General features: G+C 51.2%; 3 protein-coding genes across 7 annotated transcripts in view; 1 reads left to right on the forward strand and 2 right to left on the reverse strand.

The window, feature by feature from the left end:
- The window catches only part of UACA (uveal autoantigen with coiled-coil domains and ankyrin repeats), a 43304-nt gene extending 41774 nt beyond the window's left edge, over window positions 1-1530 (reverse strand). Inside the window, exon 1 of the mRNA XM_066635570.1 lies at window positions 1446-1530. Within this exon, the coding sequence (XP_066491667.1) occupies window positions 1446-1460 (15 nt within the window). The 5' untranslated portion in view covers window positions 1461-1530. The remainder of the gene's footprint in view (window positions 1-1445) is intronic.
- Window positions 1531-3187: 1657 nt separating this feature from the next.
- Window positions 3188-15007, reverse strand: MORF4L1 (mortality factor 4 like 1). Of its 3 annotated transcripts, none has more exons than XM_066635773.1 (13): window positions 14841-15002; window positions 13963-14004; window positions 13415-13482; window positions 12427-12513; window positions 12086-12166; window positions 10903-10965; window positions 9915-9940; window positions 9203-9291; window positions 6917-7018; window positions 6611-6699; window positions 5933-6105; window positions 4895-4979; window positions 3188-3930 (listed from the first exon to the last, which is right to left on the reverse strand). In XM_066635773.1, exons 1-13 carry the CDS (start codon window positions 14883-14885, stop codon window positions 3846-3848), a joined length of 1035 nt encoding a protein of 344 aa, XP_066491870.1. In that variant the 5' UTR covers window positions 14886-15002; the 3' UTR covers window positions 3188-3845. The 3 variants fall into 3 exon arrangements, with proteins under 3 accessions (XP_066491870.1, XP_066491872.1, XP_066491871.1); XM_066635775.1 differs by having other exon boundaries at window positions 13952-14004; window positions 14841-14877; XM_066635774.1 differs by lacking the exon at window positions 10903-10965 and having other exon boundaries at window positions 14841-15007.
- A 1584-nt stretch (window positions 15008-16591) lies between these two features.
- The window catches only part of ADAMTS7 (ADAM metallopeptidase with thrombospondin type 1 motif 7), a 40285-nt gene continuing 30015 nt past the window's right edge, over window positions 16592-26861 (forward strand). For 2 of the 3 annotated variants that reach the window (XM_066635384.1, XM_066635385.1), the window contains exons 1-8: window positions 16592-16761; window positions 18027-18388; window positions 19628-19829; window positions 21653-21840; window positions 22635-22718; window positions 23619-23743; window positions 24167-24316; window positions 25977-26120. In XM_066635384.1, the coding sequence (XP_066491481.1) occupies window positions 16689-16761; window positions 18027-18388; window positions 19628-19829; window positions 21653-21840; window positions 22635-22718; window positions 23619-23743; window positions 24167-24316; window positions 25977-26120 (1328 nt within the window). In that variant the 5' untranslated portion in view covers window positions 16592-16688. Of the gene's footprint in view, window positions 16762-18026; window positions 18389-19627; window positions 19830-20032; window positions 20072-21652; window positions 21841-22634; window positions 22719-23618; window positions 23744-24166; window positions 24317-25976; window positions 26121-26861 lie in introns of those variants that run through there. The other variant, XM_066635386.1, reaches the window with a different exon arrangement.

The raw sequence follows: 26861 nt of genomic DNA on the forward strand, positions 1-26861 counted from the left end.
ATTGGGCTGGTGACAGCGGAGTTTCCAAGGACCATCTCTAAGAGGTGATGCTTGATTTTGCTTCTCCAGTTACTGTTGTGCTATATGTTAAGCGTAAAGACTGAAACTACACTGCATCAGCAGCACAAGCTTGCTCCACCTCAAAACTTTTGACATTGATGTGCAGCAGTGCCACCCAGTGGCTCCTCATTCACTTGAATTTATCCCTGTTCATATGCCCAGCTTAGTACAGGAAAACTTCTGCTGAGAAAACTGTTTAGCATCGACAGGGCTACTGGATGACTTTTGGAGTTTTTCCTAGCCAACTGAGCTGCAGCCGCCCTTTTGGAACTTCTTTCAAAATTAAAAATCAGTGTGGTGAATATTTGCCACTTTATCAGAACTTGGGATATTCTAAACAATGGAAGCTTCAGCACATTCTCAGAAAGCTGCATTCTTACCATTCGTGACATAACTGAAGGTGAGACTGTTAAGAGTCACTTTCTGTACTCACACATCTCCCCTCCCCCCACATCCAACTTGCTTAAGAAGGGGACACAACATTTTTGCAAGCATGTTTAAGCTCAGGAAAGGAGCTTCACAGGTGTCAGGGTCAAGCCAAGTTACAGATGCCTTAAAAAAAAAAAAAAGATGCCTGGAGATGGCCTCCATTTTAAGCCGAAGTACTGCCACAGTGAAAAAGCTCCATTTGAAGGCTGCTACTTCCAACACATACTGGGATGGTTGTTAAAGCATCTGCTGCTGTCCAGGATAGCACTTGTCTAGTACAGAGTTCTCGGACCAATAGGCTGCCCATCACTAGACACACCAGAAGCTCCATGCAAATTTTTTGCCAGATTTGGAACTGGAGAGGCTCTGTACAAAAACCTCCACACACACAACTGAAACAAGCAAGGAAACTGATGTGCAAAGTGCCTGGGATTGGATTGCATCAGGGAAATGTACTCTTGCATTTACAAGCGTCCTTGCATCAAGTTGAATGTAGGAACATCACAATTCTGCCTGACACAAAAGTCCAGAGATTCCAGAGATTCCTGGGTCAGGCTACCCAACTTGGAGGCATTTCTGTGGAACAGGCTGTCTGAAGGTCTTTGCTGTTCACCATTCCAAACCCAGTGGTGATGGTGGACCAGTTCAGACTCAGCTACAAGGGCCTTCTAGGCCCCTAGCACAAAGGCTAAATCTACTAGGTAGACAGCAAGCATCTAAATAAACCCTGCTAGACAACCACTCAGGTTTGCTGTATCAGCAAAGAGAATGAGAGAGAAAATGCCATTTTAGAGAGATAGAAATACTGATTGCTTGTATGTTAACTCGGAGACAAAGGAACCCATCTAGAAAGCCACACCAACCAAAGAGGCGAGGACCCACTCCCAACACCCACCAAAAAAAGGAAGCCAAGACACAGAACACAGCAGCAAACCAAGGACCAACTGCAGCCTCACCCAAAAAGATGCCATCTTTGAGTGGTGGTGAATGCCAAGGACTAGGGCCAAGGTGCAGCTCTTGAACAGGCCAGGCTGCGCTTCCAGTCTCCTGCAGCCTGGTCTGTGAGAGCACCAGCCTCGATCTACCCACCAAACCAGGGTGATGGGTGGTAAACAGATGGCTTCTCTGCGCGGAAACTGCCCACAGGAATTAAGAGCAAGACTGTGGCAAGCCAACCCGCCTCCCCTGCTCTGATCACCAACCACCATGGAAGAGGCCAAGCAGAAACGTGAACCCTTTTGATTTATTGCAGTACAAATAGGGTGGGAAAAGGAACAGTCCTAAGCAAGGCAGGAAGCTAGAAATCAGATTGTAGTGGAGGGGGGAAAGGAAGGAAAAGGCAGGGCCACCAATTCACACACAATGGAACAGCTGGGGGAGGCAGCCCTGAATATGCCCACTGCATCACAGAAGAGCAGCAGGCACCTCTCCCTTGTGTGGAATGAGCTATGAAATGCAGGCAACCGAAGGCTTGGGCAGCAACCCAGAACACCAAGCATGGGGGGCACCAAGTTCCTATCGCCATTCTCTTCCTCCTCAAGTTTTACTGTCTCCGAAGCCTTTGACAATCCTGAGATTTCTTCCCAAGCTTTACTTGCACTGTGGAGCCCACTTGGCCCCCACTCAGAGGCAGCCACCAACAGAGGTGGTTTCAAGCCACAAGCAGTAACTACTTCCAGGGACCTCTGACACATACTATTGGGGGAGAGTGCAAAGTGAGGATGGTGGTGAAAATTCTGTCCCACTGGAAGTACAGAGACTTTGGGGGGGGGGAGGCATTTCTACAGAGGAGAAGTTCATCACTGAATAACCCCAAATAGAAGAAAGCAAGAGCCTCCCTCTCACTAGCCCACAACTTGTGCTGGGGTTGAGTGGATGACTTCCACTCAAGCAACAGCAGTAGCTCCTCCATCCGGATGCTCCTGAACTCATGGAAGCCAGCTTCAGTCTGCCCTAAACACAGAATTCACACTGACAAGGGCTCTACCGTCAATGTAGACCAACAATGTCCTGGTGCCCCGTCTCTCAAGAGGGGCTGGAGCTTAGTGCCATATAAGCAGAGACGTGCTTGAGGTCACACAACTTCTCACTATAGCAAAGTGCTTCACTGAGAAAAAGGATGTTTTGTCAGTTCACAGTAGACATTTTCTTCTAGCATTTTACAAGGATGGCTGGTCCAGGTGTCAGATCTCCACAGCAGAAGACAAGGGTTTTATCTTCCCATGAACAAGACGGTGCTGCATCAACTACTGGGCTACAAACCCCCGTGTGCAAAGGTGGGGGGGGGGGAGAAAAGAGGGAAGTTGCTTCCAGAAAGCTAGTTTTGCTCCCCTCCAGGGAGCTGCAATGGAGAAAAAGAGCCAGGAGCAGGTTGTCAAGGTTTGAACAGCACTGCTTGCCCAGTCATCTGTTTCGGCAAGATAAGTTTGCAGTTGGTTAAAGGAAAAGTACATGTGTGCTCAGATACACCCCCGCCTTATGCAAGGGCGATAATGTCATACCTAGCCACATCTACCCACATGCCAAGGTGCCCTATATGCCTCCCACATACCCATCTCCCTGGGCATCTGCTCTTCCCCCTCTGCCAAGCCTCAGACTGTGCGCTTCCCTTCTTCCACCTCTGCAGCTGTTGCACACAATAGTGCTGATTTTTTTAAAGATTATGGCTTTACAAGCAGCAGCACCACTAATCAAGGCCTTTCAACAGTTGAAATAGAAAAGTTTATTTGGGGAACCAGTAAACATCCCCTTTAAAGAACAACAACGTTTCAGGACACACAAGAGACACAATGGTGAACTTGACTTATGTTAGAAGGAGCACTCAGCCCGGATGACAAAAGCCACCCCACCATTCTTTAACTATGCAGGCAGGGAGCACACAGACCAGAGACCCTTTCCCCTCCCAACATCAAGGAACCAGGATCCCACCCACTTGCCAGAGTAGCAAGTGCTCCTCTGTGTTTGGTCCTTCCCCACTCCGCTGGCAGTAAAAGCTTTTGGGGAGGGTGGATGATGAGGCATCCCCAGACGTCCATCTAGGCAATGCCCAGATTCAGGAACGGTGGCCCTAGAAGCATGCAGGAGCTTGGACTACGAAAGGTTTATGTTTCCAGCAACACCAAACTGCTCGCCAGGAAGCACTCCAGAGGACTCTCCTTCGCAAAGGGGTCTAATTCAGAACCGAAACCCTTTTGGTACATGGGTGTTGGCAGTTCCATCTGAAGACACAAAACTATTCACTTGTGCAGAGAGAGACTGTGGACAGACGTTGGGCGGAACAGCTGAGGAGATCTGGGGATCCCCCTCCAGTGACAGACACACAAACACGCACCGCACACGCACCACTGGCAAGACGTTTACACAGCTTTCCGGTGATACTCTGGAGGTGCAACCTCATAGTCACTGGCGCTGAACAATGCAGACGAGTTCTTTGCTAGATACCTGCACAGAGGGGTGGAGAGAAAAGCCAGAGACTTGAGTCTCACCTGGAGAGAGAGTCAGCTTCGTGTCCTGTTTCCAAGGACAGGAACAGCAGAGTCATTCACAGTGTTATACCCTTAGCACGCTGTCAGCTAGAGGGAGGGTCTTTGTGGTTGGCCCTTGAGCTTGCTTGGCTCTGCAAGAAGTGTACATCAGCACCACCACCCCCCAAACTGCTTGATCACATGCTCTCTCCTCCTCAGACCCAGAAGCACCCATCCTCCTGCTATCTCACTGTTTTCACAGAAAAATAATCTGAGAAGGACTTCGATTAGCCATCTCAACACACTCATGTCCACATGCAAAGATTCTGTTTTCTTGGGGAGCAGACATACTTCCCCCTCCCCACACCCAGCACAGAACACTATGATACAATTGCCGCCTGGTCAGTTGGGTTGCCCTCACTTTAGACAGCAACAGAAGAAAATCCTGGAAGAGACAGGAATTGCAGTTGGGTCCAGAGCTCTGCAACAAGGCAAATACATTCAGGGCTGACAGTGCAGCACCAGCCAGACCTTATTGCACCAAACTTTACAGTGGTTCCTTTGAAATCCAGTGCAAAGAGTGAGAACACATTCTACGTAGGGTGGGCAACTATTTGGGTTCCTCTTGCAAGCCCAAAGAAACATTTCACCAGAAAAACCCTCACGTAGCTGGAAGACCAAGGAGATCTTTGGACAACCCCCCCCCCCCACTTGCCATAAGACCAGGCCTCCCCTGACTGCACACCCCATGCCTTGTGACTTGCACAGATCAAGGGCAGCTCCTCACACCACACACTTCCAACCCAACCCAATGTGGCTGGACAGAGCCTCAGGGGGTACCTGATCCTGGAGCCCTATGCATGAAGCTCAAATTCACACCTGCCCAAGACACTCTCTACTGAACACCCTGCTGCTGCTGCAAGAGAATTTGCCATACATACTTTAGGAAGTCGTGCAAGTAGTTCAACAGCAAGGCCAGGCTCTTCTCATCAAGCGGCGTATAAGCAAGCATTGCTCCGATCCGGACTGTTTAAAAATAATTTTTTTAGGTAAGACATTAAGGAAGAATAATTCACACGCGTGCATTTCTTCTTCCTGCCTGCTTTTGCAGCTGCTGCAAAAGTGCCAGACTGCAGGGATCCCAGTTGGAACTACTTTTAGAGGAGACCCCTGTGCCAATTCTGGGCAAGACCGTTTGAACAATAGTTTCAAAGATGCTACCGTGAACGTGCCCTGGGAGTGAGATATTCTCTATCTTTGTAAACACACACAGGGAGACACTTAATTTCTTGGACCTGGATGCCTACCCAGGGGACTCCCAAGGTAACTTGCAAAGAAAAAAAGTCATGAGAATCTGTACTGCATACTCATGCATATGAGCTTCCATGCTCCCAGTGCCACCACATTTCACTGCCACATTCAACCGGAGTGCTCTCATCACATGTTGTTTATTCACTTTAGAGTTGTTGTCCTCAGCACAACAGGAACATCACACACACAGTCCCACTAAAAAGGTAATCATGATAAGTATATAATCAGCATACAGCATTCCCCTGGTGTTATCTTGCTTAAGAATTGCCTCTCTCAGCATCATCAGGACTTGGCAAGACAGATTCATTGCCCTAGCACCACGCACTAGTTTATCAATCAAGAATACAGTGAGCCAAGTCTTAGCAGACACACAGAGAAGGGTAGCGCCCTTAGACATGCACAAAGGGAGGGAAATGATGGCTCCAGTGTTTGTCAGGTTCACCTTGAGAGCGAGAACCTAAAGATCACTGAGCACACATTAATGAACAAGACCCATACACTGGAAGTGGGATGAGCAAGTCTGGGCAAAGAAGCCATGCTTTTAGTTGACATTTACACACACAACAGATGGCATTCAAAAATTTGAAACAGATGCCCTGGTGAAAGAGGCACTGGACAGCAACAAATTCTGGTAGTTTCCATTTCCCCACCCCCCATGGCGTACATACCAAACAGCCGCAAGAGGTGGGGTGCTCCATACACCTGTGACATTGGTGCATCTGGATGATCTGCCAAGATTTCTGCATACTGCGGCCTCTCAAATTTATACAGCAGCTGAGTGCCCAGCATCACGTTGAAGTATTCTTTGATGCCTGCCACAACTTCATTCACAGCATATTCTCTGGACCACAAAAAGAAAGACACCACCGTAGGGTCAGTAGTTTTTCAAGAGAGAATGGAGTAGGGCAGAGGGAGATCACCTGCCTCTTCATCTAACCCAGAGCTTGAGTTCTGCATGCCCGCACATGCATGTATTCCTGCTTCCAAATTGGCATGTGGTGGGCAAGTGCTGCTGGCAAAGTATGCAACCATGGCAGGGCAAAGGACATCATTGAAAGGCACCAGAGAGCAACCCCTCAGGTTCCTGGGGAGGGAAGCTAGCATTTGTCTACTACCTTCTCTGACCTTGCTGTTAAATACCTGACCCATGATCAGTAGAATACTGAACAGATACAAAGCCAGCCTAGTGGCAGCTGGAGACCTAGCTAGATGTAGTGATAGCCCAAATTTGTTCCTGCTGGGTCAGTAACTTCTCTGTGTGGAGGGAGCATCGCTATTGCTCTCCTGCAAGGCAGTTTCATTGTACAAGTACCCTGAGAAGCCAGTGGCCCCATCTGCATCCTCACTTGTTATCCGTGTTTCCTCGCGACTTCTTGTAGTTGGCATAGTCCTCCAAAATGGAGTCAACGTTCTTCTTGGCAGGAAGATAAAAGAGCTGCAGAAGAAAGCAAGATGTCTGGTGAACTAAATCCACATAGGACAGAGAGGGAAGCAACTCAGCTATAAAAGAAACTACCTTGACATCTAAAATGGTTGAGCCCCTCCTCAAACCACTAAAGGTCACTTCAGATGCTTCAGCACCATGACATACAACAGCGACATGCATTTAACAAAACTTACAGACCACTTTAAAGACACGAGTTCAGAGTTACCTGCTTCTGCCGCGTGATCAAATCCCAGTCATCAACGAGCCACGGCTTCAGCTCTTCTGGTATTTTCACCTTGACTTCAACTCTATTCATAAATGTTTCTTCCTGAATAAGGAGACGAAAATTGTCATATCCCCTGTATTGGGATGCTGGAATGTCACAGTGCACTTTGCATCCTCTCTCTGCTGGGGGGGGAATAATTTCCAACACACACACAGCTTCCTCAGGTCAGTAACACTGACTTTCCCCCGTCGAACAGGGTTGTCTCAAAGCCCCAATGAACTCCTTTTCAGAAGACTGTTCCGAGGAAAGGCCACCATTAGCATAAAGTTAAACATAAGGAAATATGTTGCCGAGTTGCCGTATATTCATAATTTAAAAGGACACCAATAAATGGATACCAGCAAAAATATCTTCAACTTTGAGTGTGTTTGACATTTAAGAACATAAGAACATAAGAACAGCCCCACTGGATCAGGCCATAGGCCCATCTAGTCCAGCTTCCTGTATCTCACAGCGGCCCACCAAATGCCCCAGGGAGCACACCAGATAACAAGAGACCTCATCCTGGTGCTCTCCCCTACAGACTATTTAAGTCTGCTTCGGGTCTACCAATGACCACTCATGCCAACCATGTGCCTACTCCAGATTCAGGAACAGAGTGCCTCCAAGTGCCATATTCAGGGTGTCACGGGGGAGGGCTCTCTCTCCTGTTTGTGAGCCTCTCAGTGGCAACTCATGGGCCACTCTGGAAGCAGGAGAAGCACTCTTGCATTTGGTTTTTCTGTCAAGAAATGTCCAGAGCGTTTCTCTCTAGTTAAATGTTTCAATTCAACCCCCTTTTTGGCCAACATATAAAACATTTCTAAAAATTTTCAGCACAAACTTAAACACAAGAGTGTCACATTAACATAATCAAAAAGCCAACATGCTAAATCAGATCCAATCTATTTAGGGCATCAAAGGATTCCCAGGGAAGTACATTGCTGCCCAGAACTTGTGGGTTATTTTTATACCTTGGTGCCAGTCAATGCCTGACACTATGCAATATGTGGCACAAACAGCTACTAGGGAGACCCCAGGAACTCCAAGGAAGGCTGAAGCAACATCCTCCAGCATTGTCAGGCAAGTGGAGGGGCCCACAACCCATTCAGAAGCACCTGCAATGACAGCCAGGCTCCAAGGAAAGGCAGCACCAGAAGGAACAATAGGATGAAGGTAAAGTGAGCCTTTTCTTGGACTTTTCAGCCCAGGCAGCCTTTACTCTGCTGTTTTAGGTTTACAAAGATGCAGAGATCTGCACTGCATGTTCTTGCCAACTAGTCCAGATAATCACAGCTTGTAGGAAGAGCAGCAAGTATAATAAGTTACTCTGCTTTAGTTCCAAGGACTCACAATTTCACAGGAGATTTAGGAAGTTATTATGCCAGCGTGCTTTGACGTCCAGCCACCCTCCTTGCAAGATAGAACCCAATACACCCTGGATGCTTTTTGCATTCCATTGCAACTCACTAAAGTAATGATATACTAGCACACTGATATGCTGCATTTTGTATCAGTTAAACTAGACAAACTCTGGACATCCAGAAATGAAATGACAACACACAAAACAAATCAGAGTTTTGTTCCATCTCCAGGAAATTAGCAGGGAGAGGACTGTACAAATCTCTCCTGGGAAAGTTGGGGCCTCTACAGAGAGGGTCCTGCTTCCAGTAGAAATCATCTTCTTACAAACTGAGATTTGGAGAAGAGCTTTGCCCAAACATTTTCATAATTGTGTACTGACTTCAATGGCACATAAGAACAGCACCACTGGATCAGGCCATAGGCCCATCTAGTCCAGCTTCCTGTATCTCACAGCGGCCCACCAAATACCCCAGGGAGCACACCAGATAACAAGAGGCTTTCATCCTGGTGCCCTCCCTTGCATTGGCATTCTGATATAGCCCATTTCTAAAATCAGGAGATTGCACAGACACATCATGGCTTGTAAGCCGTAATGGATTTTTCCTCCAGAAACTTGTCCAATCCCCTTTTAAAGGCATCCAGGCCAGATTCCATCACCACATCCTGCAGCAAGGAGTTCCACGGACCGACCACACGCTGAATAAAGAAATGTTTTCTTTTGTCTGTCCTAACTCTCCCAAAACTTTAGTGGATGTCCCCTGGTTCTGGTGTTATGTGAGAGTGTAAAGAGCATCTCTCTGTTCACTTTATCCTTCCCATGCATAATTTTGTATTTGGCACAAGAGGAGCAAACCTCCAAGGCTCAACAGCCCAGATGCTTACACTTTCCACGGTGGGATCTACACGAGCCCTTTTCTTCCTGGGAGGTTGAGGGTTCTCACTGGTGCTGCTGCCTTCCCCCATTCCAGGAGCTGACAAGACAGACAACAGAATCACTGCTGTGCGTTTTAGGGTTCGCATGCATTTGCTTATCCTTCTTTTGCTGGCAGTCCCTAGGCCAGCCAAGGGCAATCTTAAGAAGGGCTGCCACACAAAGTTCTAAAGCAGCTTTCATTCCCAACCACTGCTCGATGCCAGAATCTCCAAGACTTGAGCACATAAAAGATCCACCATAATGCTTTTACATGTGGGAGCAAGGCACTGAACAGCGTTGCAGAGCTCACACCAACCCTAAGGCATGGAAAAAATTCTAGAACATTACTCTAAATCTTTCCAATTCCAAATCACTACTCTTATGCACAAGCTTCCAATTCTAAATCACTACTCTTCTGCACAAGCTTCCTTGTGAATTTTAAAAAGTTTTCCAAAATGTAAACACACCACGTGAAACAGCCCTAACTGCTCCCTCTGCTTGCAACTAAATTCTATTTGCCTGCTGAACCAGGCTTGTAGCTTTAATTTGTGAGCAGGGCAAGCTGGTAAGGGTCTTGCATGTTTTCCCAAACTCTTCTTCCCATCACAAAATCAGTGGTCAAAAGGTGGACAATCTCAAAAAACACACATTAACACAGACAGCTTAAGAACAAATGCTTACTTTTCTGTTTGTTCTTTTTGGTTTTCCTGGCAAAGGGGGTTGGGGTGAGGGGAAAGAGAGAGAAAGACACGTTACAGCAGATACACTGCAAATGCCACACTAGTACTTTTACAGAGTTCCTATTCCATGCCTTTCATCAAGCCACTCTTGAGCCATGTCCAAACTTCGCTGCCCCTTAGTTTCTTAGGCTACATGTTTAAAGGAGGGGAGCATCCAAGGGCGGACAGCAAGTTAAACTCTCAGTATTTACTAGAAGCAAGCAGGATCTAAATGCTATCCTTTTCCAAAAGGCTGGCTTGTTTTCCCCATTACCTGCAGATACAGAGAAGTAAGGAACTAGCAACTCCAAAACAAATAGCAGGTCGCAGTTACCACCTCCCCCTTCATCCACCCTCACCAATTATGGCAGGCCAGCCCACCACCTCTCACAATGTTACAGAAACGGGCAAGCCACAATCTCCAGCCAACACCAGACCATTCCAAGGCAATCCTGGAGCTACACTTTGCCACGCAACCCAAAGCCAATACCCAAAATCTGGCCAAGCTCTATTCTACAGACAAAGCCGAACGTGTCCCTTTACACTGCCTCACTGCCTTCAGGGCTCCAAAGGGTCACAGAGACAAGCAGAGAACTGGCACCCACCACTCCAAGTTCAGGCCTGACTGCAGGACAACTTGCTCAACATGCAACATCTGGAAATCAATCAGCACACCACTAAAGGAAACAACCTACAAAGATGTAACCCCTCAGTTACCCAGTGGAAAAATCATTATATCACAAAGAACCCTTTAGAGCCATTCTGCTGCTTAAAAAAAAAAAGTATGTTCTCTACCAGCTGCCTCCAGGAGGGACATGACAGTAACCCTTTTACAACCACATCATATTTCAGAAAAACGAAGGCTTGAGACCATGAAAATATCTACATAAAGCAAGGAAATTGGGACTTCAGGACGATGATCCTGGTGTGACAATCCATCCTTAACTCACCGCGTCGATATTGCAGGGGTCTCCAAACTGCAAACTGCATGGGCTCCATCTCGTCTGAAAAATCTAGGCACAATGGGGGGGCGAGTTAAGGAGAGAGTGTCAGACCCAATAAATGGAGCCTTTAAGAGAATGCAGTTCAGCTTCAAACAAAAAGTGATACAGCCTTAGAGAAAGAAACAGCCCCATTTATGGAACCTCTCAATGGTGGATGGCTTACTGGACCAACTTTACCCTCCCCATAAACATTTTGGATGCCCACAGATCTTGACTCGCAAGTTCATGAATTCTATCCATCACTCCAAAGGACCGGCATAAGGTTGATCCCAAGCTGAAGGAAAGCCAAGACATCCTTTCCTCAGAAGCTAGTCTGTCAGAAAGGCCACCCTCAAGGATGAGATACAGCAATCAGCCAGCCCGATCCCTCCGAGAAGGAAAAGTACATCTTGTCACATGCTCACTCTAACAGTGCTCCACAGCAAGAAACCCTCCATTATTCTAGAAGCAGCAGCAGTGACTAGAAAGAGGATTATGCCAATTACAGTCCCACATCTCCCAGAAATTGTGCTTTACCAGTTTCTGCTCAGAGTTCTGAAAAGCAAGACTCGCTTAACTAGGGCAATCCAACATATTCAAGCTTGAAAGGAAGGCTGCAAATTTCAAGCTAGGCTGCCCTCTTTTACTCTGAGCTCCGTAGAAAAAGGAGCAAATCTTGCAAGGCCACTGGCATCTAAGAAGAATTACCAGTGACCACCAACTTGGCATTGAGTTGAAGTCCAAAGGGGCCAAAATGCAGACTAGAAGCTTTGACTGCACCACTCCCAAAAATCTAAGCTTCAGGGGGGGAATAGTAGAAATTGCAGCACTGATTGGTAGAACCATTCATTAAGATTTACTTTGCTATTACCCAGACCTTCACCAACTCTCCCTGCAAAACTGTAAAAGTGAACAAACTTGTGCTGCAAATGCATCAGTTTGTATTCAGCTTCTGCTTTCCAAGTGGCAACACTGGCAGAGGAGGGGAGTAAAGGAGCAAAGTTGTGCCATCCAAAGCAACATTCTGCATGCACAATCAACACCACTGCAAGCCTTGAAAGCATGCTTCTAAGGACCTTCAAGATCAGAGCTTCTGAGATAAGGTAGGGGAGGAAGAGAGAAGCCAACATGGACATCAAGCGTCTCTTACACTTCAACGTTTTTCTGCTGGAGACCGGACGTTTTCTTTCCTGGAGCAGCACCTCTCATCTTTCCTTCTGCATACTGTTCCCTTTAAAAAGACACACAGCAAGAAAAAGTTTCAATCAAAGTCATATTCAGGTCTCTGAGGCCCTGCAGCTCTCCTTCCCTGCCCATCCCCATCAGGGCAAGAGCTTTCTTAGCACTGAAACTGCCAAGTTTGTTTCCTTCCAACCTGTATTCCACCTTCTCAATGACACCTCAAGGCAGACAACAAAACAGACACAAGATAGACAAATAAACATAAAACTAAGAGCAGCAAACAGAAATCTCTTGTTGAGCAACACTCACTGATTAGCCTTTTGAAGTTCTTTTTGCTTCTGCAGATTGGTGTCGACGTATTTGAGCACTCTGCTCTCGGGAACCCATTCATCCCAGCTGAAAAAGAGAGGAACCATGGTCACAAATGGAAACAGACTCCTAATGACAGCAGCAGCACCACAGAATGCTGGCACCTGCATCTGCCTTGTCGGTGCAAGTAGCCCCACATATCACAAGAACAGCTGGCCTCTCACCCCCAGAGAGGCACACACTCACTAAATTCTTCACTGTTTCTCTAGCTTGAGGTGACAAATGCAAAGCGTGCATGACTTGTTAAGTTACACTGCGCACATGTTTTGCCGAAAGCCTTTAGGATAATAATAATAATAATAATAACAGGTATTTATATACCGCCTTTCTTGGTCTTTATTCAAGACTTTATTCAAGGCAGTTTACATAGGCAGGCTTTATTAAATCCCTATTAAATAGGGATTTTTACAATTTCAAAGAAGGTTCTTTCTTTCAAGAACGACTACATTCAAGGTGTTTCATTCAGATCTGGCTTCACATTCTGGCCTCCATCCTCCCACGCTCAGAGCAGATGGAATTGCTCGGCTTCAGCTTGTCAGCTGCTCCAAGGTTGCACGGTGCCGGTGGCCTCGAACTGGCGACCTTGTGGATGTTATCTTCAGGCAGACGGAGGCTCTACCCTCTAGACCAGACCTCCTGCCCTGGGATAGGCAGTTAGTTCATAATGACCAGGAGCACATAACGTTAACTTAAAAACAGACCATAGGTCTACCTAAACCAGGGCCATCTAACTCTAACAGACAACAGTTCTGCAGCGTCTCAAGCAGATATTCCCAGCTCTGCTGCAGGATCCTTTGAAACAAGAGAGGCTAAACCCAGGATGCTCATGCACAAAGCTCCCACTCAGGACCACCGGTTTGCTACGTAAGCCTCAGATACCAGGAAAACAGAAAACTTAAAAAATTAATATTCCATAAAAAATACTCACTTCTTATTCCAACCACTGTAATGTATGAAGTACTTCACTTGTTTGTCCTTGATAGCAACCTTTACACACTAGAATAAATAAGAAAATGCATTCAACAGCCATTCAAATACACAAAAGCTTTCATTTTGCTTCAGGCAGGATTCACCATCATATTAAGCAGCTGATGGTCCTAGCCAAACTGGTCCCTTGCTGTGGTAGTGACCATGAGTTTCCCTTCATGGGAAGAGTGGCCAACCTACAGCAGAGAATCTAGTGGCTGCCCAGTGGGTACCACGTCCCTGAGTCCTCTTGAGTTTGTAAGAAATACAATACCATCCACACTGCAGAAGACTTCAGCAAGAAAGCAGCCTGGGAGCTCGTGGCTGCACAGGCTTGCTTCTGGGTGAGAACTCTGGCTGAGGAGAGCAGGCTGCATGAAACCAAACAGGTGCAGTAGAGCCCTGGACTGGGACAGGAGGGACACCAGAGCATACCCACCCACCCACCCACCTCCATATCTGCCATAAGTAGGTAAAGGTGGTCAGCCAAGCAACTTACAGTTGACATACCTTTGCTTCATAAAGAAGAGGTCCATGGAAGCACAGCACCCGCTCACCTACAAGGAGAGACCTATTTAATAGCAGGTAAAAAGCCCACCCCACCCGCTTCAGAAAGGAGGCCAGTAGCGTAGCTAGAAGGTGGGCAGGGGTAGCAACTGCACTGGGCTGCAGAATGCCTGGGGGCAACAGTCTGGTTTCCTGCCTGCACAATTGTGCCCCCCCCCACAATGTTTCTTGAAAAAAGTGTTATTAAAAAGGCACTCTTTGCAAGGAGAGCAGCAGGGATTGCAGTCTCTGGCTACTTACTCCCCTTGCTCTGGGGGCAACCAGGGAGCTTGGGGGGCTGGGTTAGGGCAGGGATGTGCACTGGGTGGGGAGGCAGGTGAGGCAGAGCCTCCCCCAGCGTGTGAGTTGAGTGTGCTTGAGCACCTCAAGTGGCGGCGGCAGCAGTGCTTTTCAAAGGACTCCGGAGGAGAGGCTCTGCCTCACCTGCCTTCCCACCCACCGCACATTACTGGGTTTGGGTTATGCTAGCAGATTTCTTCAATTAAAAAGCCTGGTTGACTGTGGGGGTGGGCATCATTTTGAACCCAGGCACCTCAAGGTGCCCACCACACCACGGCCAGAGGTCTGCTCCTAGACCCCCATCTCTGCCCCCTCAGAAAGACCCCTGGCCTCCCTGAGCCCATTCCTCGCCCTGGGGGGTGGCAGGTAGGCAGGCGTCTGGGGAAGGGCCCCCTTCTCCCCCCCAAGGAGCCCCCTGTGAGGGCTCCTGTCACCCTGGAGTGCTGCCCCCTGCAGGGCTCCCAGGTCGGCGCCAGGCCTGGGCCGAACCCCCAGGTGGGGCCCCCTCCCGCGGGCCCCGGCCCGCTCTCCCCTCCCCCCACCTCACCCTCTTGGAATTTGGGCTTGGGGTCCTGCTTGGGCGCCATTTAGGAGCGACTCTGCCCCTCCCTCCCCTCAGCAGCTGCGCCGCCGCATTATGACACGGGCGGGAGTGCCGCGCGTGCGTAGACACGCCCCGCCTCGCCCTTCGCGGAGCATGCCGGGGCTTGTGGTCTTTCCCTCTCCAGGGCTAGACTCGCTCACGGTGGCGTAGCTGGAGGGGGCGGGGCGCTCAGGCTGTCAGAGAGCCTCAGCGGGGCGGGCAAGCGGCCCCTCCCTTCGGAGCCATTCGTACGGCTCCATTTTGCCCCCCGGCTGGGTGTGGCTCCGAAAGGAGGGGCCCCTCGCCCACCCCCTGCCAGGCTGGCTGCTCCGCCCCCTCCAGCTACGCCACCGCAGGAGGCTCCTCCTCTCATCTCCCCCAGCCCGGGAAGATTGAAAGGAGCCTCCTCGGAGCAGAGACTGCCCGGGGAGCCGCTCCCCTCCAGGCCGTCCCTGCCGCAGCCCCGGGTGGGCGCCTTCCCCACTTCCGCAGGCCCTGCGATCCACGTGGCCCGACTGCCAGCCCGGTTTCGCCGAGTGCCCCGGGCTCGCTCCGGCCTGACTGCCTCGACTGGCGCTCAGTCCCTGCGCTGCGCTGCTTGGCCCTCCCGGCGACTCCGTCCAGTTCGGGGAGGCAGAGGGCAGCGTCCCTGGGGGACGGCGGCCCCTACGCCGCCCTCTTGCGCTCTCCGCTCGCCTGTTCCTCGGGACAGTCCTGGGCCCGCCCTCTCCGGCGCCCCGGGGCTCCGGTCCTCTCCAGCCCCCCCCCGACACGGAGCTGTCCGCGGTGCTGATCCCGGAGCTGCCCCCGGTCAGGGGAACTGGGGCGAGATGGCCGCAGCGGGTGCTGCGCTGCGGGGGCAGCAGCGCGGGCGAGGAGCGCCCTCCAGCCCCCACCCAGCCCCGGGGGTCGCCCCTGCCCGCCGACGCCCGCGTCCCGCGCCGTCCCCAGCAGAGGGCGCCTGTGTCAGCCAGTGTGGGGTCCGCAGCGGGGAAGCCTGGCCGGACCGGTCCAGCCCCGCGCGTCCGGGCAGCTCCCGAGCAGCTGCCTGACAGACTGTGCGCGTGTGTGCTTCGGGTGCTCGCCCGGCAGCCCTGTAGGAAGGGGGTGGGCGACGTGCAGCCCAGGCGGGTAGGGAGCCAAGGCAGGCCAGCCAGGCGTCCCGCGGCGGTGCTTCGGGCCGATCCTGTCCGACCTCGCAGCGCCGGTGCAGCCTCTGCAGCCCCGGGCAGAGGAGGTGACAGGCGTCCCCGACCTCGAGGAGGCCTCCCTGACTGCCCCCGCTGGCAGGGCTGCATCAGCGCCGGAAGGTGCGAAGTCGGGCCCCGCGCAGGCAGGCGGCGCACGCCACACCCCAGGCGGGCTGGTCAGAAGGCACGTCCACTGCCCGGACTCCGGACTGGTTCCTCCACCAGCAGGCCTCCCGACTGCCGCCCGCGCAGCTCCCCGCCGCCGCCTGCTGTGCCGGGACTGGCGGCTGCCGGCGGTCCGCGGCCTGCTCGACGTGCACGCGGGAGCCGAGGCCAGCCTGTCCCCCGCCTTCCGCTGGCCTCCGGCAGGGGGCGCGCGCGCGCCACTGGCCGTGGGGCACTGGGGGCGGGCGGCGGGATCGGGCCAGCCCTGCAGCCTCCAGCCCGGGAGCGGCGCGGAGCCTGCACGGCGGAGCGAGCCTCGCGGCGCGGCGGCGGCGAACCCGGAGCGCCGGCATGGGGCAGCTGGGGCTGGGCGCGGCAGCCGAGAGCTGGGCGGAGGCGGCAGCAGCAGCAGCGCCCTGAGGACGACCGACCCACCGACCGCCCCGTCCAACATGCAGCCGCCGCCGCTGCTGGCGCTCCTCCTGGCCGCCATTCTGTGCCGGGGCGGCTGCGGGGAGACCCGAGGTGGGTGGCCGGGACTGGCTGGGCAGGCTCCAAGCTGGGCGCGGGTGGGCTGGGGGCTTCGACGGCCTTGGGGGAGGGGCGCTTCGCGGGGCTGGACGCCCACCCAGCCCGCCTTCTCTTTCCCAGATCAGGGCTCCTGGAGCGCAACGTTAAGCGCAGCGCAGGAGTCCTCTGAGCATGCACAGAGTTCCTGCATGGGGGGGCAGATTACTTTCTGTTTCTTCCCAGTCGTTGCCTGTGTCACTGGCCAGCCCTGAGCAAAGGTGGGAGCCGAGCCTTGGCCATGGCCCAAGGGGTGCAGTGTTGCCTCTCTTTGGTCCGTCACATCTTTCACCTGGACTTCTGTGGGCTCTTTGCTCAGTGTGGCATTGTCCAGCCACAGGCTCCTTGTTTGCCCCACATCTGCCCCGTCTGCTCTTTCTGCCTCTGGGGCCTGGACGGTCTCCCTTGGCAACCGGCAACAGGCTGCTTGGAAATATTTTTGGTGTGCTTGTCACTGTTGCTGCCAAGGGGATTCTCCCCTTTCTGGCATCTGGCATGTTTTCCTGCAGCCATGATGATGATTATTGCTCCATGACACGCAGGCCACCCTCTCCAAGGAGGGGGCATCCAGATGAGGACCACAGAGGGCAAAGGGTTAAAGCCTCCCCCTACTCATAGTCCCAGTCTGGCTGCTGCTTAGTTAAGAATAAAAAACAAAGCGTGTCTGTGTTAAGGATGTGCTGAATGTGACTTGTGGTTTGGCTACATGGCGCCAGCTGAGTTATGTGCAGAGGAGCAAAGATTCAGAGGGGGGCCACTCTGTTTCTAAGGGCTGCAGCTGTGGGAGGAGAGGATCTGACTCTTCCATCCTCCCCAAACAATGGCCTTCCCTCTTGCCCACAGTGAGTGCAAATACCCCGTCCCTTTTTAGACAGTTGGAAGAAAGGACGGATGCAGCTGTAGACATGGCAGGCTGGCCTAGAGTGCTTACTCAGCCCCAGCCCCAGAGGAAACCTTCCCCCCCCCCACAGCAATTCTAGGTGTCCCAGCTCAGCATTTGGGACTTCCTGGACACAGCCAGGTGCTCTGCCCTGACCTCTGCTTGAAGCAGGAGGTCTTCTTGATTATTTCCTTGGGCACCCGAATCGCCTTCCATGTGTGGCTGGTCACCTGGACCTGAACATATGTCACATTCTTCTCCTAAAGGGATGGTTGTTGCAGAATGCCTGGGGTGGGCTCCTGTTTTCTCCTTCCGACCTATCACTTCAAAGTTGTTATTGCAGGCCTGGGACCCGTTCCTGCACAGGACACTGGGTATGATGTCGTCTACCCAGTCAAAGTGGACGAACAGGGCTCCTTCCTCTCCTACAACCTCTCCCACCGCTGGCTCTACAAAAGGGCCATTTCTGTGCAGAGCCACCCGCTGGCCTTCTACACCCTGGATCACAGAGGGCAGCAGCTGCGGTTCAACCTTAGCCTCAACCACCACCTCCTGGCACCTGGCTTTGTGAGTGAGAGGCGGTTTGGAGGCCTTGCACATGCCAAGATCCAGGCTTCCAGCCAGAACTCCTGTCACATGATTGGGTCGGTTCAGAACCAGGACCAGGAAAGTGGATTGGCTGCGCTAAGCACATGTGACGGGCTGGTAAGTGGTGTGGATTTGGCTACTTCATGTGTTGCTTGCAGGAGACACACTTCTTGGCATTGACCCTTCGCCGACTGGGAATTTGTGCCTCTGAGAAGACTGTGGGCCTGTGCTGTCCTTCAGAGGAACATTCCTCTGTTATCAGGCTTCTTCCTTACAGCATCTGGTGCAGCAGTTGCTGTTGTGTGCATAGGAGGGCCAGGATGCTTCTAAAGTTCTTTACAGATTTTTTTATACATTTCCTTTTAAGACGCTCGTTTGAACAAACATACCAGAATACCACACAGATGGTCTGGATTTTTTTGAGAGTAAATGCATGTGAAGCAGAAATGTGATTCTGTTATCCTGGGGATTGGAGGCCTCTGTCTTCTTTCATGCTATCAACTGCCTGGTGTATATTGTCACAACAAGGATAATAAACGTGAATCCTGGCAAGATCTGCTGTAGCTAGGCCTGCTCATCCAGAACCCCTGGGCTGGTACAAGTGGGGGAGGGAAGCATCTTCAGAAGGGTATAGATCCAAGGGCATCTGGCTGATTCTGGGCAGTGTGACCAGTCTCTCTCCTCCGGTAAATGCACTACTAAGATACCACTTGGTGTGTATGGGTGGAGCAGTGTTGTCCTTTTCTCCCTTGCTTTGCTCCTGTGCCCTTAACAGCAGCCTGAGATCTGGACACTTGGTTGGCGATGCTTCTGTTGGCATGGAGACAAAGTAGTGAAGAAAGCTTCTACCTGTTTAATATGTGCATGTCAGACTGCTGTTAGAAGTACAAGAGCAAGACCATTCAGAAAAGCTGGCAACCCTGGGTTAGAGAGGGAAACATGTTTTGAGGATGCCTCACTTACTGAGTGCTCAATTGGACTGATTCTCATTAACAATTGGGGAAGAGCCCCCCCTCTTTGCAGGCAAGCAGATGGCCCTGGGTTCAGGTGCTGGCAGCATCTCCAGACAGGGCTCAGACCCCCCTCCCCATGAGCTTCTACAGTTGCACCACAGGAAGGGTCGAGAGGAGAGGTTCCCTGAAGAAAGGGCTGCTCTGATGGTCCTCTAACAAGCAGCAGGCAGTCTGGCTGGCAAATACTGCTCTGTCTTCATGCAAGTTTTCCCATCTGCTCTTTTGTTTCTCCTCATGTGGACCAAAGAGGCTGAAACTGTAGAAGCATCTTTGTTGGGTGACAATGGCTGTCGCCTCTTATTGCAAAGGCCTGTATGCACAGTTCATTTCTTCTCCTCTCCAGAAAGGAGTTTTTCGACTGGCTGATGAAGACTTCTTTATTGAGCCCCTGGCTGCACAGCACAAATCCAGGGAGACTCCAGTCCAGCCCCACAGGATATACAAGCGCCACCTTCCAGTGTACAATGCTGAAGAGTTTATCACCGTGGAAAGCACAAAGCAAGGCCGGAAACAGCCTATCCTCATCAGGACGTGTGGAGTGCACGGTAAGTTTTGCAAACAATTGGTAGGCTGAAGAACTGTGCAAGTTTCCTGCAGTTAGTTAACATCTGCCTCCCTGAAGAGTAAAACCAGGGCTTTTGTTCAGTCGTCAGTGGATAAAGTGAGACACTGTTGTCTCTCTGGCTTTGGTATTTGAAAAATGACCTTCTATGTCTCCCTCCATCACCTTTCCTCTAGGAAAAGTACGTCCAGTCCCTTCCTACTGGCAAATCTGAAATGTATACAGGTATTTATTTATACAGGTATTATAAATCAATCTAACACACTAGATTTGATCCCACAAAGGCTCGTGTCTAGTTTCTGGACTGCAGTTCTGTGGGAATGTGGAGACCCTAAAGGGCTGCCCATAAGGAGACCCTCCAGTATTCATCCCAGCATCCAATTCTTGTGGGAAAAGGAATTTGTGCGATGGTGAGTCTCTGTCAACAAGGGAGGAAGCCAAGATAAACTGAGTCATAGGAACAGAACAGAGGACAGTAAAGCAGCATCTGGGCCAGTCCCGGGGGGGGGGGGTTCAGACCTGCACCTGGGCAGATGGAGGGCAAAATGAGGCAGGAGCAATGAGAGGCATGTTGTGAAGGTTCTGTCAGGAAGTGTCTGTTTTCCTGACCAGAATGTTACCACAGCATTGTCCATGGCTGCATTTCTAGACATTGACCTGGAGATGAGGTCCATTAAACTCAGTGGCACTTCCTTCTGCATAGACATGCATAGGATTGTATTGTTGCGTTATTTGGCCTCTTAATGACCCAGCTCATCGTCCTCTTTGTGGTAGCATCGTGTCCACTATGAGACTGCAACACCTCCCTCACGAGTGACCATTCTGGACATGATTCCAAAAAGCATGTTCAAAATTCTTGAGGAAATGTGGGGGTTTTGAAGTTATGTTTTCAGCTTATACTGCACCATAACCATCCTCCCGAGCCCCCAGTTGAGGGCAGGCTATGTCCAGCAGACAGTCCATGTGAGACAGGCCATCACACTGCCCTGACGTAACATTCACTTGAGTGGCTGTGGCGAAAGTGTTGGACTCACCTGGGGGTATCCTGGGTCCCTTGCCGTGCCAGGCTGTGCCTGCAGTGTGAAATCCATACCAGGTGAAGACCCTGATCAGAAACAGAGGTCACCCACTCACTGGCAATAGTTTCCGACAGGAGTTGGGGCTTCCTCAAATGCACCCAATTTCTGCGTGTGAAAACCAGCCACTGTTCTTTAAAAAATCAAACTGAGATTTCAGAAGCTTCTCCTCTCCATGCCTGGCTCTTTGAGTGGGTTCACAGCATTGGTGATCAACCAGGAAGTTGTTCCCCCAAAGATTTCTGTTTCCACCTGTATCTGAGTCCATGCAAGGGGCAAAGGGTGAAAGTGGCAAGTTCAGCCCTGCAAGAGATTTGGGACCTAATCCTGTCCTACTTTCCAGTGCTAATGCAGCATGCCAATGGGGCATGCACTGCATCCTGTGGTTCTGGGCAGTCATGAAGGCCTCCTCAAGGCAAGAGAACATTTTTTCCCTTACCTTGTGACCTCATTGCAGCTGCATCTGCTCTGAAAAGTTGGATAGGATTGGGCCCTTGAGCTGTACAGCTGCCGGGAGAGGCAGAGGTTACGGTGGACACTTTGGATGCAAGCAAGAGGGGAGGGAGGGAAAGAGAGTTTAGATTCCAATTCTGGAGTAGGAGGGAGGTCTAAGTAGACCCAGATCTCTGTCGAAGGCACCTAAAGACTTCAAGGTTGACCCTGATTGAATTGTGAGGGCACCACACACATCTTCATTGAATCTTTCTCCTTTTCCTCCTACAATCCCAAGAAAGCCTCGAGAAGTATGAGAAACGGAGAGAGCGCTGGGAAGAGAAGCAGAAGAGAAAACGCCGAATCAGGCAGCGCTCTGTCAGTAAGGAGAAGTGGGTAGAGACCCTGGTGGTGGCCGACCCAAAGATGGTGGAGTATCATGGCAGTGAGAACATTGAGAGATATGTCCTGACAGTCATGAACATGGTGAGTGCAGGGCATGGGTGCGGCCTTCAGGTGGTTCTGCAGGATTGACACAAGTAGGAGCCAGTTTGTAGCCCCAAGGGTCAGCGAAATAGGTTTCCAGAGCACCTGCTGAGTCCTCTTCATTTTATTTTAGCTGAATTATCCCCTGTTTATGCAAGTGCAGCCAAAGTGGCATTCGAATGTCACGACAATACAACACACGCGCAACAGATATATTAAAGGAATTTACAGATAGTTTTTAAAACGTAACCACCCAGCATTCAGCAGGCTAAAGTCAGGGGAAAAACATTATTTAAAAAAAAAAATTTATATCTCACCTTTACCCATAAACATGTGTATGTGCCCCAGGCAGTTGCAGCAGCAGTTAGAGTCACAGCAAGAAAATAGCAAAGTAGAAGAACATTAAAGGAGAGGCAAAATCTTAAACTAAAGCAGCAAAAACATCAGACCCCAGATTTCCATAGAAGGAAAGGGATTTTCAGAGCCTGCCTGAAGCAGGAGCAGATCTCCTCCCAGAGGGACTGTGGTCCGTCACTGCTGCTCAGCCCTAGGAAAAGCCCATCTCCAATACCCACCTGCTGACTTTTCAGGGAGGACAGACTAGAGAACTGCACCTCCAAACCAGATCTTTGGGCTTAGGCACGTTCATGTGGGCTGTTGAAATTTCAAGGGCCAAGTCTTTGAACTGTGTGGCCCAGTTAAGGCGACGCAAGCAGAAGTGCGGGGTGGGGTGGGGGGTTGGTTGGTTCCCCCTCTTGCCAAGGTGATGCCTCTGGTTTTTCTGCTCCACACAGGTGGCTGGCTTGTTCCATGATGCCAGCATTGGGAACCCCATCCACATTTCCGTGGTGCGCCTTATCTTTCTGGAAGAGGAGGAGGTAAAAAGAAGACAATGTGACCTGCGCTCCTCCTGGTCATGCCAGAACCGTGACAGGCCCCGAATGAGACATGAAAGTTGCAGTCTCTGCACAGAAAACTGTGATGGGGCCATTTCTAGGCATTCAGGTTTTGGAGTCCTGGAAACGGCAGGACTCTCTGGATAGAACCTGGAGTCCATACTGTCCTTTCTCCTTGCTGCAGTTTTGTCAGCGGGTGGGTGGGTCTTCTTCCCCCATTGTTGTAGAACTGCCTGCCAAATGGGTTCTGCTGTAGTTGGTCTCCAAAGCTGTGGTTGGCGGTACTAAGGATTTTTCTTACATGAGTCTTTCATCTGTGTGCATGTGCAGGTTGTGCACAGATGCATGCAAAATCAGCGTGCCTGCATGTGTCGGGAAGAGGAAGTGTTGATGTGCTGGTGCAGATGGGTCTTAGGGGGATTGAGGCCTCAGAGCCCAAGGGGTGGAATCAGTCCAACTACACAATCAACCCAAGAGCTTCCTTGGGGCAGCAGCTGAGGTGCTGCAGGCGTTCACAAGTAGCAGGGCCTTCTCTGTGGTGGCTCCAACTTTGTGAAATGCCCATCCCAGAGAAGGCACAGTGGACCTCCAGATGATGTTTTTAAGCTTCAGGGGAAGCGATACTTTGTCAGGATGGCATTTGGTGTGAAGTGGCAATATTTTTTTCCTTTTTTCTACTGTTACGGGGTTCATTGTTTCCCTTTTGGTCTGCTGTTGCTATTGGTGTGGGTGTTTGCTATTTTTGGTTTCCATTGTGCTGTTTCTAGATTGTATGCCCCCTGTGGGGCCTGTCCTCTCATTTTCTGTAAAGCATCATGGGCAGAGATGGTGCCATAGAAGTGAGAAGGGCAGTTGCAAATCAAGGGCTCCTAACCTCTGTAGGAGGACCTGAAAATCACCCACCACGCAGACAACACTTTGCGAAGTTTCTGCAAGTGGCAGAAGGCTGTCAACGTGAAAGGGGATGCGCACCCGCTGCACCATGACGTGGCTGTCTTGCTCACCAGGTACTTCCTACTTGTGCCAGCAATAATGTGCCCTTGATTTTTCCTCCCAAGCGAGGTGCTCCTCACCATTAGTCTCAGAATGGAGCTTGCCTGGGGAAACTTTCTGGGGGATTGTGTCCTTCTGCCAGATTTTTAAAGCATGGACTGTTGGACATTTGGGCCGTGAAAGCCTCATATGTGTTTAAAGCATGTCACTGACCTGGCTTCTCCCAAGAAACCTCTGGATGGGTCCTGCTGGAGTTCTTCAGCCCTCCCTCAGAACTCCAGTTGCCAAGGAAAAGCCATGGAGGTCATGCATGCCCACTTGTCAGCTCCCCCTTTCCCAAAGTCCTTGAGCTAATCCTTTCTCTTCTTTCGAGAGTGACCAGCTGACAACATTAAATGTCTCTTTGTGATGTGTGTGTTTCTCCTTGATTGGGCCAGGAAGGACATCTGTGCTGCCATGAACCGTCCGTGCGAGACACTGGGCCTGTCTCATGTTTCTGGTATGTGCCAGCCGCACAGGAGCTGCAACATCAACGAGGACACGGGACTTCCCCTGGCATTCACGGTGGCCCATGAACTCGGGCACAGGTAAGGAGGGGCTTCTTGTCTGCTTTCTTGAGCAGAGGAACAGTAGCTTGCCAACTGTCAGGCCTTTCCAGCACACTGAGTGGGTGGCGCAGCCTCCCTGGAGTGATAGAAGCTCTCCAGGGCTTCAAGAAGAGAGGGTCCTGTTCCAGCCCCGCTCGGCAATGCTACCAGGTTTGAACCTGGGACCACAAGGAGCGTGAAGAGCCTTTCACACAGCCCCAAGCAGGATTAAAGCACCAAAATAATTGCTACGTTTTCTTTGACCTTTCCCACATTGAATCCATTTGTTTATCCCTGTGATGTGGGTCCCATCTGTGGGCTTGGACTCGAAGAGGCTCCCAGCATGTCTTTGAAATATGAGCTGTCCCATCCCCAGAGCCAAAGACAGCAGACATGCTAGTCCATTGTCAGTTTCTGAGATACTCTTTCTTTTTTTTTTGTTAGAATTACTATTATTTTATTTTGCCTCTGGGAATTTTTAAGCTGGGGGAAAAAAGAGAGATTCTCAATCAGGAAATATTCCAGCTTGCAGAAGTTGGTTTATGTCTGAGAGAAAGATGGATCATGCAAGTCAGCTTCCTCTTGGGAAGAACCTCCATCACCTGAGGACTGCCTGACAGTGCCTGTCCTTAGAGATGTCCTCTTGCTTTCCCCATAAAAGGGCCTACTGCACCACTGCATCCTGGCCCCTGTACTGCTCAAAGCCAGGACTGCAGAATACTGTCCCCCCCATAATGCCACCACCGCCACCCCCTCTGTCACATCTGGGGAGCCTTTAGAGGGCCTAAAACGTCACATCTGGTTTTCTCCTGAACACCAGAAGTGAGGTTTCAAGGCCCTCTGGAGGTCTCTGTACAGGGCCTCTTTACAGGGCAGCAGTGAGGGGGGGCACAGGGGAGTGGATGGTGGTGCCAGCCCTCCCCATGCTGCTTGGAACATTTGCAACCCTTTCCCCTTCAGGTACGCCAGTGTGCTGCACCCACCACTGTCTCGGCTGGGCCCCAAGTAAAGCCGCTGCCCTTCCCACCTCAGTTTTGCCATCTGTCCTGTGAATGTGGTGATGCAAACGCAGGGCCAGCCCAGCACCTCCTGCCATCCAGGGCAGCAGTCAAATTCTGCCCCCCGTTATGCAGTGACGTGGGAGCCTCTGCTCATCCCACTCCCTGGAAAAGGGAACAGGGTGGAAGGGGCCATGTGGAAGAGAGGAGGTGAATCGCCGACTAGAGTGTCAGCAACATTCCTCCTCCACATGTCCTCTTCTGCTTTGCTTCCCTTTCCTTGTCCAATGCAGGGAACTGAAGGGGGGAAGAGGCAGCAGAGCTGCCAAGGTGATGTGGCTGGTGCAGGTGGTGCTCCTGCCGCTCTGCTGCCTGAGGGTTCTGCCTCTGCCCTGAAAGAGCCACACATCTGCAGGTGCTGGGAAGACCCTGGAAACACTTGTTAGGGGCCAGGTGTTGACCCTCAACCAACCCTTCTGGGGACACCTCCTGAACTTGCAGGTGGTGCCTCAAGAGCTCAGAGAAGGGAGCCCTGTGGTGGTGGTGGTGTGTGTGCATTTGGACTTCTGCCCAGGCCCTTGGGCGGTCAGGCCGAAGCTCCGGTTGCAGGCATGTCTGGGTGCATGGCTCACCCCCCCCTCCGGGGCACTGTGCTCTTACAGTTTTGGCATTCAGCATGATGGAAGCGGCAATGACTGTGAGCCAGTTGGGAAAAGACCTTTCGTCATGTCTCCACAGCTCCTGTACGACACATCGCCTCTCACCTGGTCTCGCTGCAGCAGAGAATACATCACCCGCTTCCTTGAGTAAGTCTGGAAGGGACCCCCCTCACCGTTGCACTCGCTCCATAGCTGGGGGGGGGCACCGAGAGGGTTGTGCATGTGGGCGTTGGGTGGGAGCTGGGACTGGGGGCTAAGAGGCAGAGCTGCTTGTGGTGGCTCCCTCCTGTGGAGTCAGGCTGCAATGGGTCCACCAAACCTGTAGTTGCCTGCACCAGCTGGCAGTGACTCTCCAGGGCTTCAGGCAGAGGTGAGTCTTTTTCAGCTCCCTTTGGGCCCTTCTGCATACAAAGCATGTGGCTCTGCCCTGGAGCTGCGGACCTGGGTTCTTCATGTGCTCAGAATGGGCTGGGCCTCCTCCACCAATCCAGCGTACAGGCCAGTATCCAGCACACTTCCTGTTCATCATTCATTCATCTCTGCTTTAAGGGTCGTGATGTGCCATGGTGGACAGCCATCCAAGGCAAGCTGCAGACCTGCTGCTAGAGAGTCTCCTATTTGCCTTGTCCCTTAGGGCCAAATCAGATAGGATGTCTTTGCCTTTCTGTCCTTGTTTATTTCAAAATAGCAGCCAGGGTGGGAGCGGTTCATACCAGGACTGCAGCATGGGGAGGGGGGGGTCTCACTCTTCCCCACCTGTGCTGTAGTTTGTTTATTTATTGAATAGTTATACTTTATATTCCACCTTTTCATAAAAGCTCAAGGCAGCTAACAACATTCCCCATAAATATAATAAATAATCAATCATACAACCATCATCTTTAGCAG

This window comes from Tiliqua scincoides, chromosome 8 (assembly GCF_035046505.1).
Source record: "Tiliqua scincoides isolate rTilSci1 chromosome 8, rTilSci1.hap2, whole genome shotgun sequence".
Classification (NCBI taxonomy): Eukaryota; Metazoa; Chordata; class Lepidosauria; order Squamata; family Scincidae; genus Tiliqua; species Tiliqua scincoides.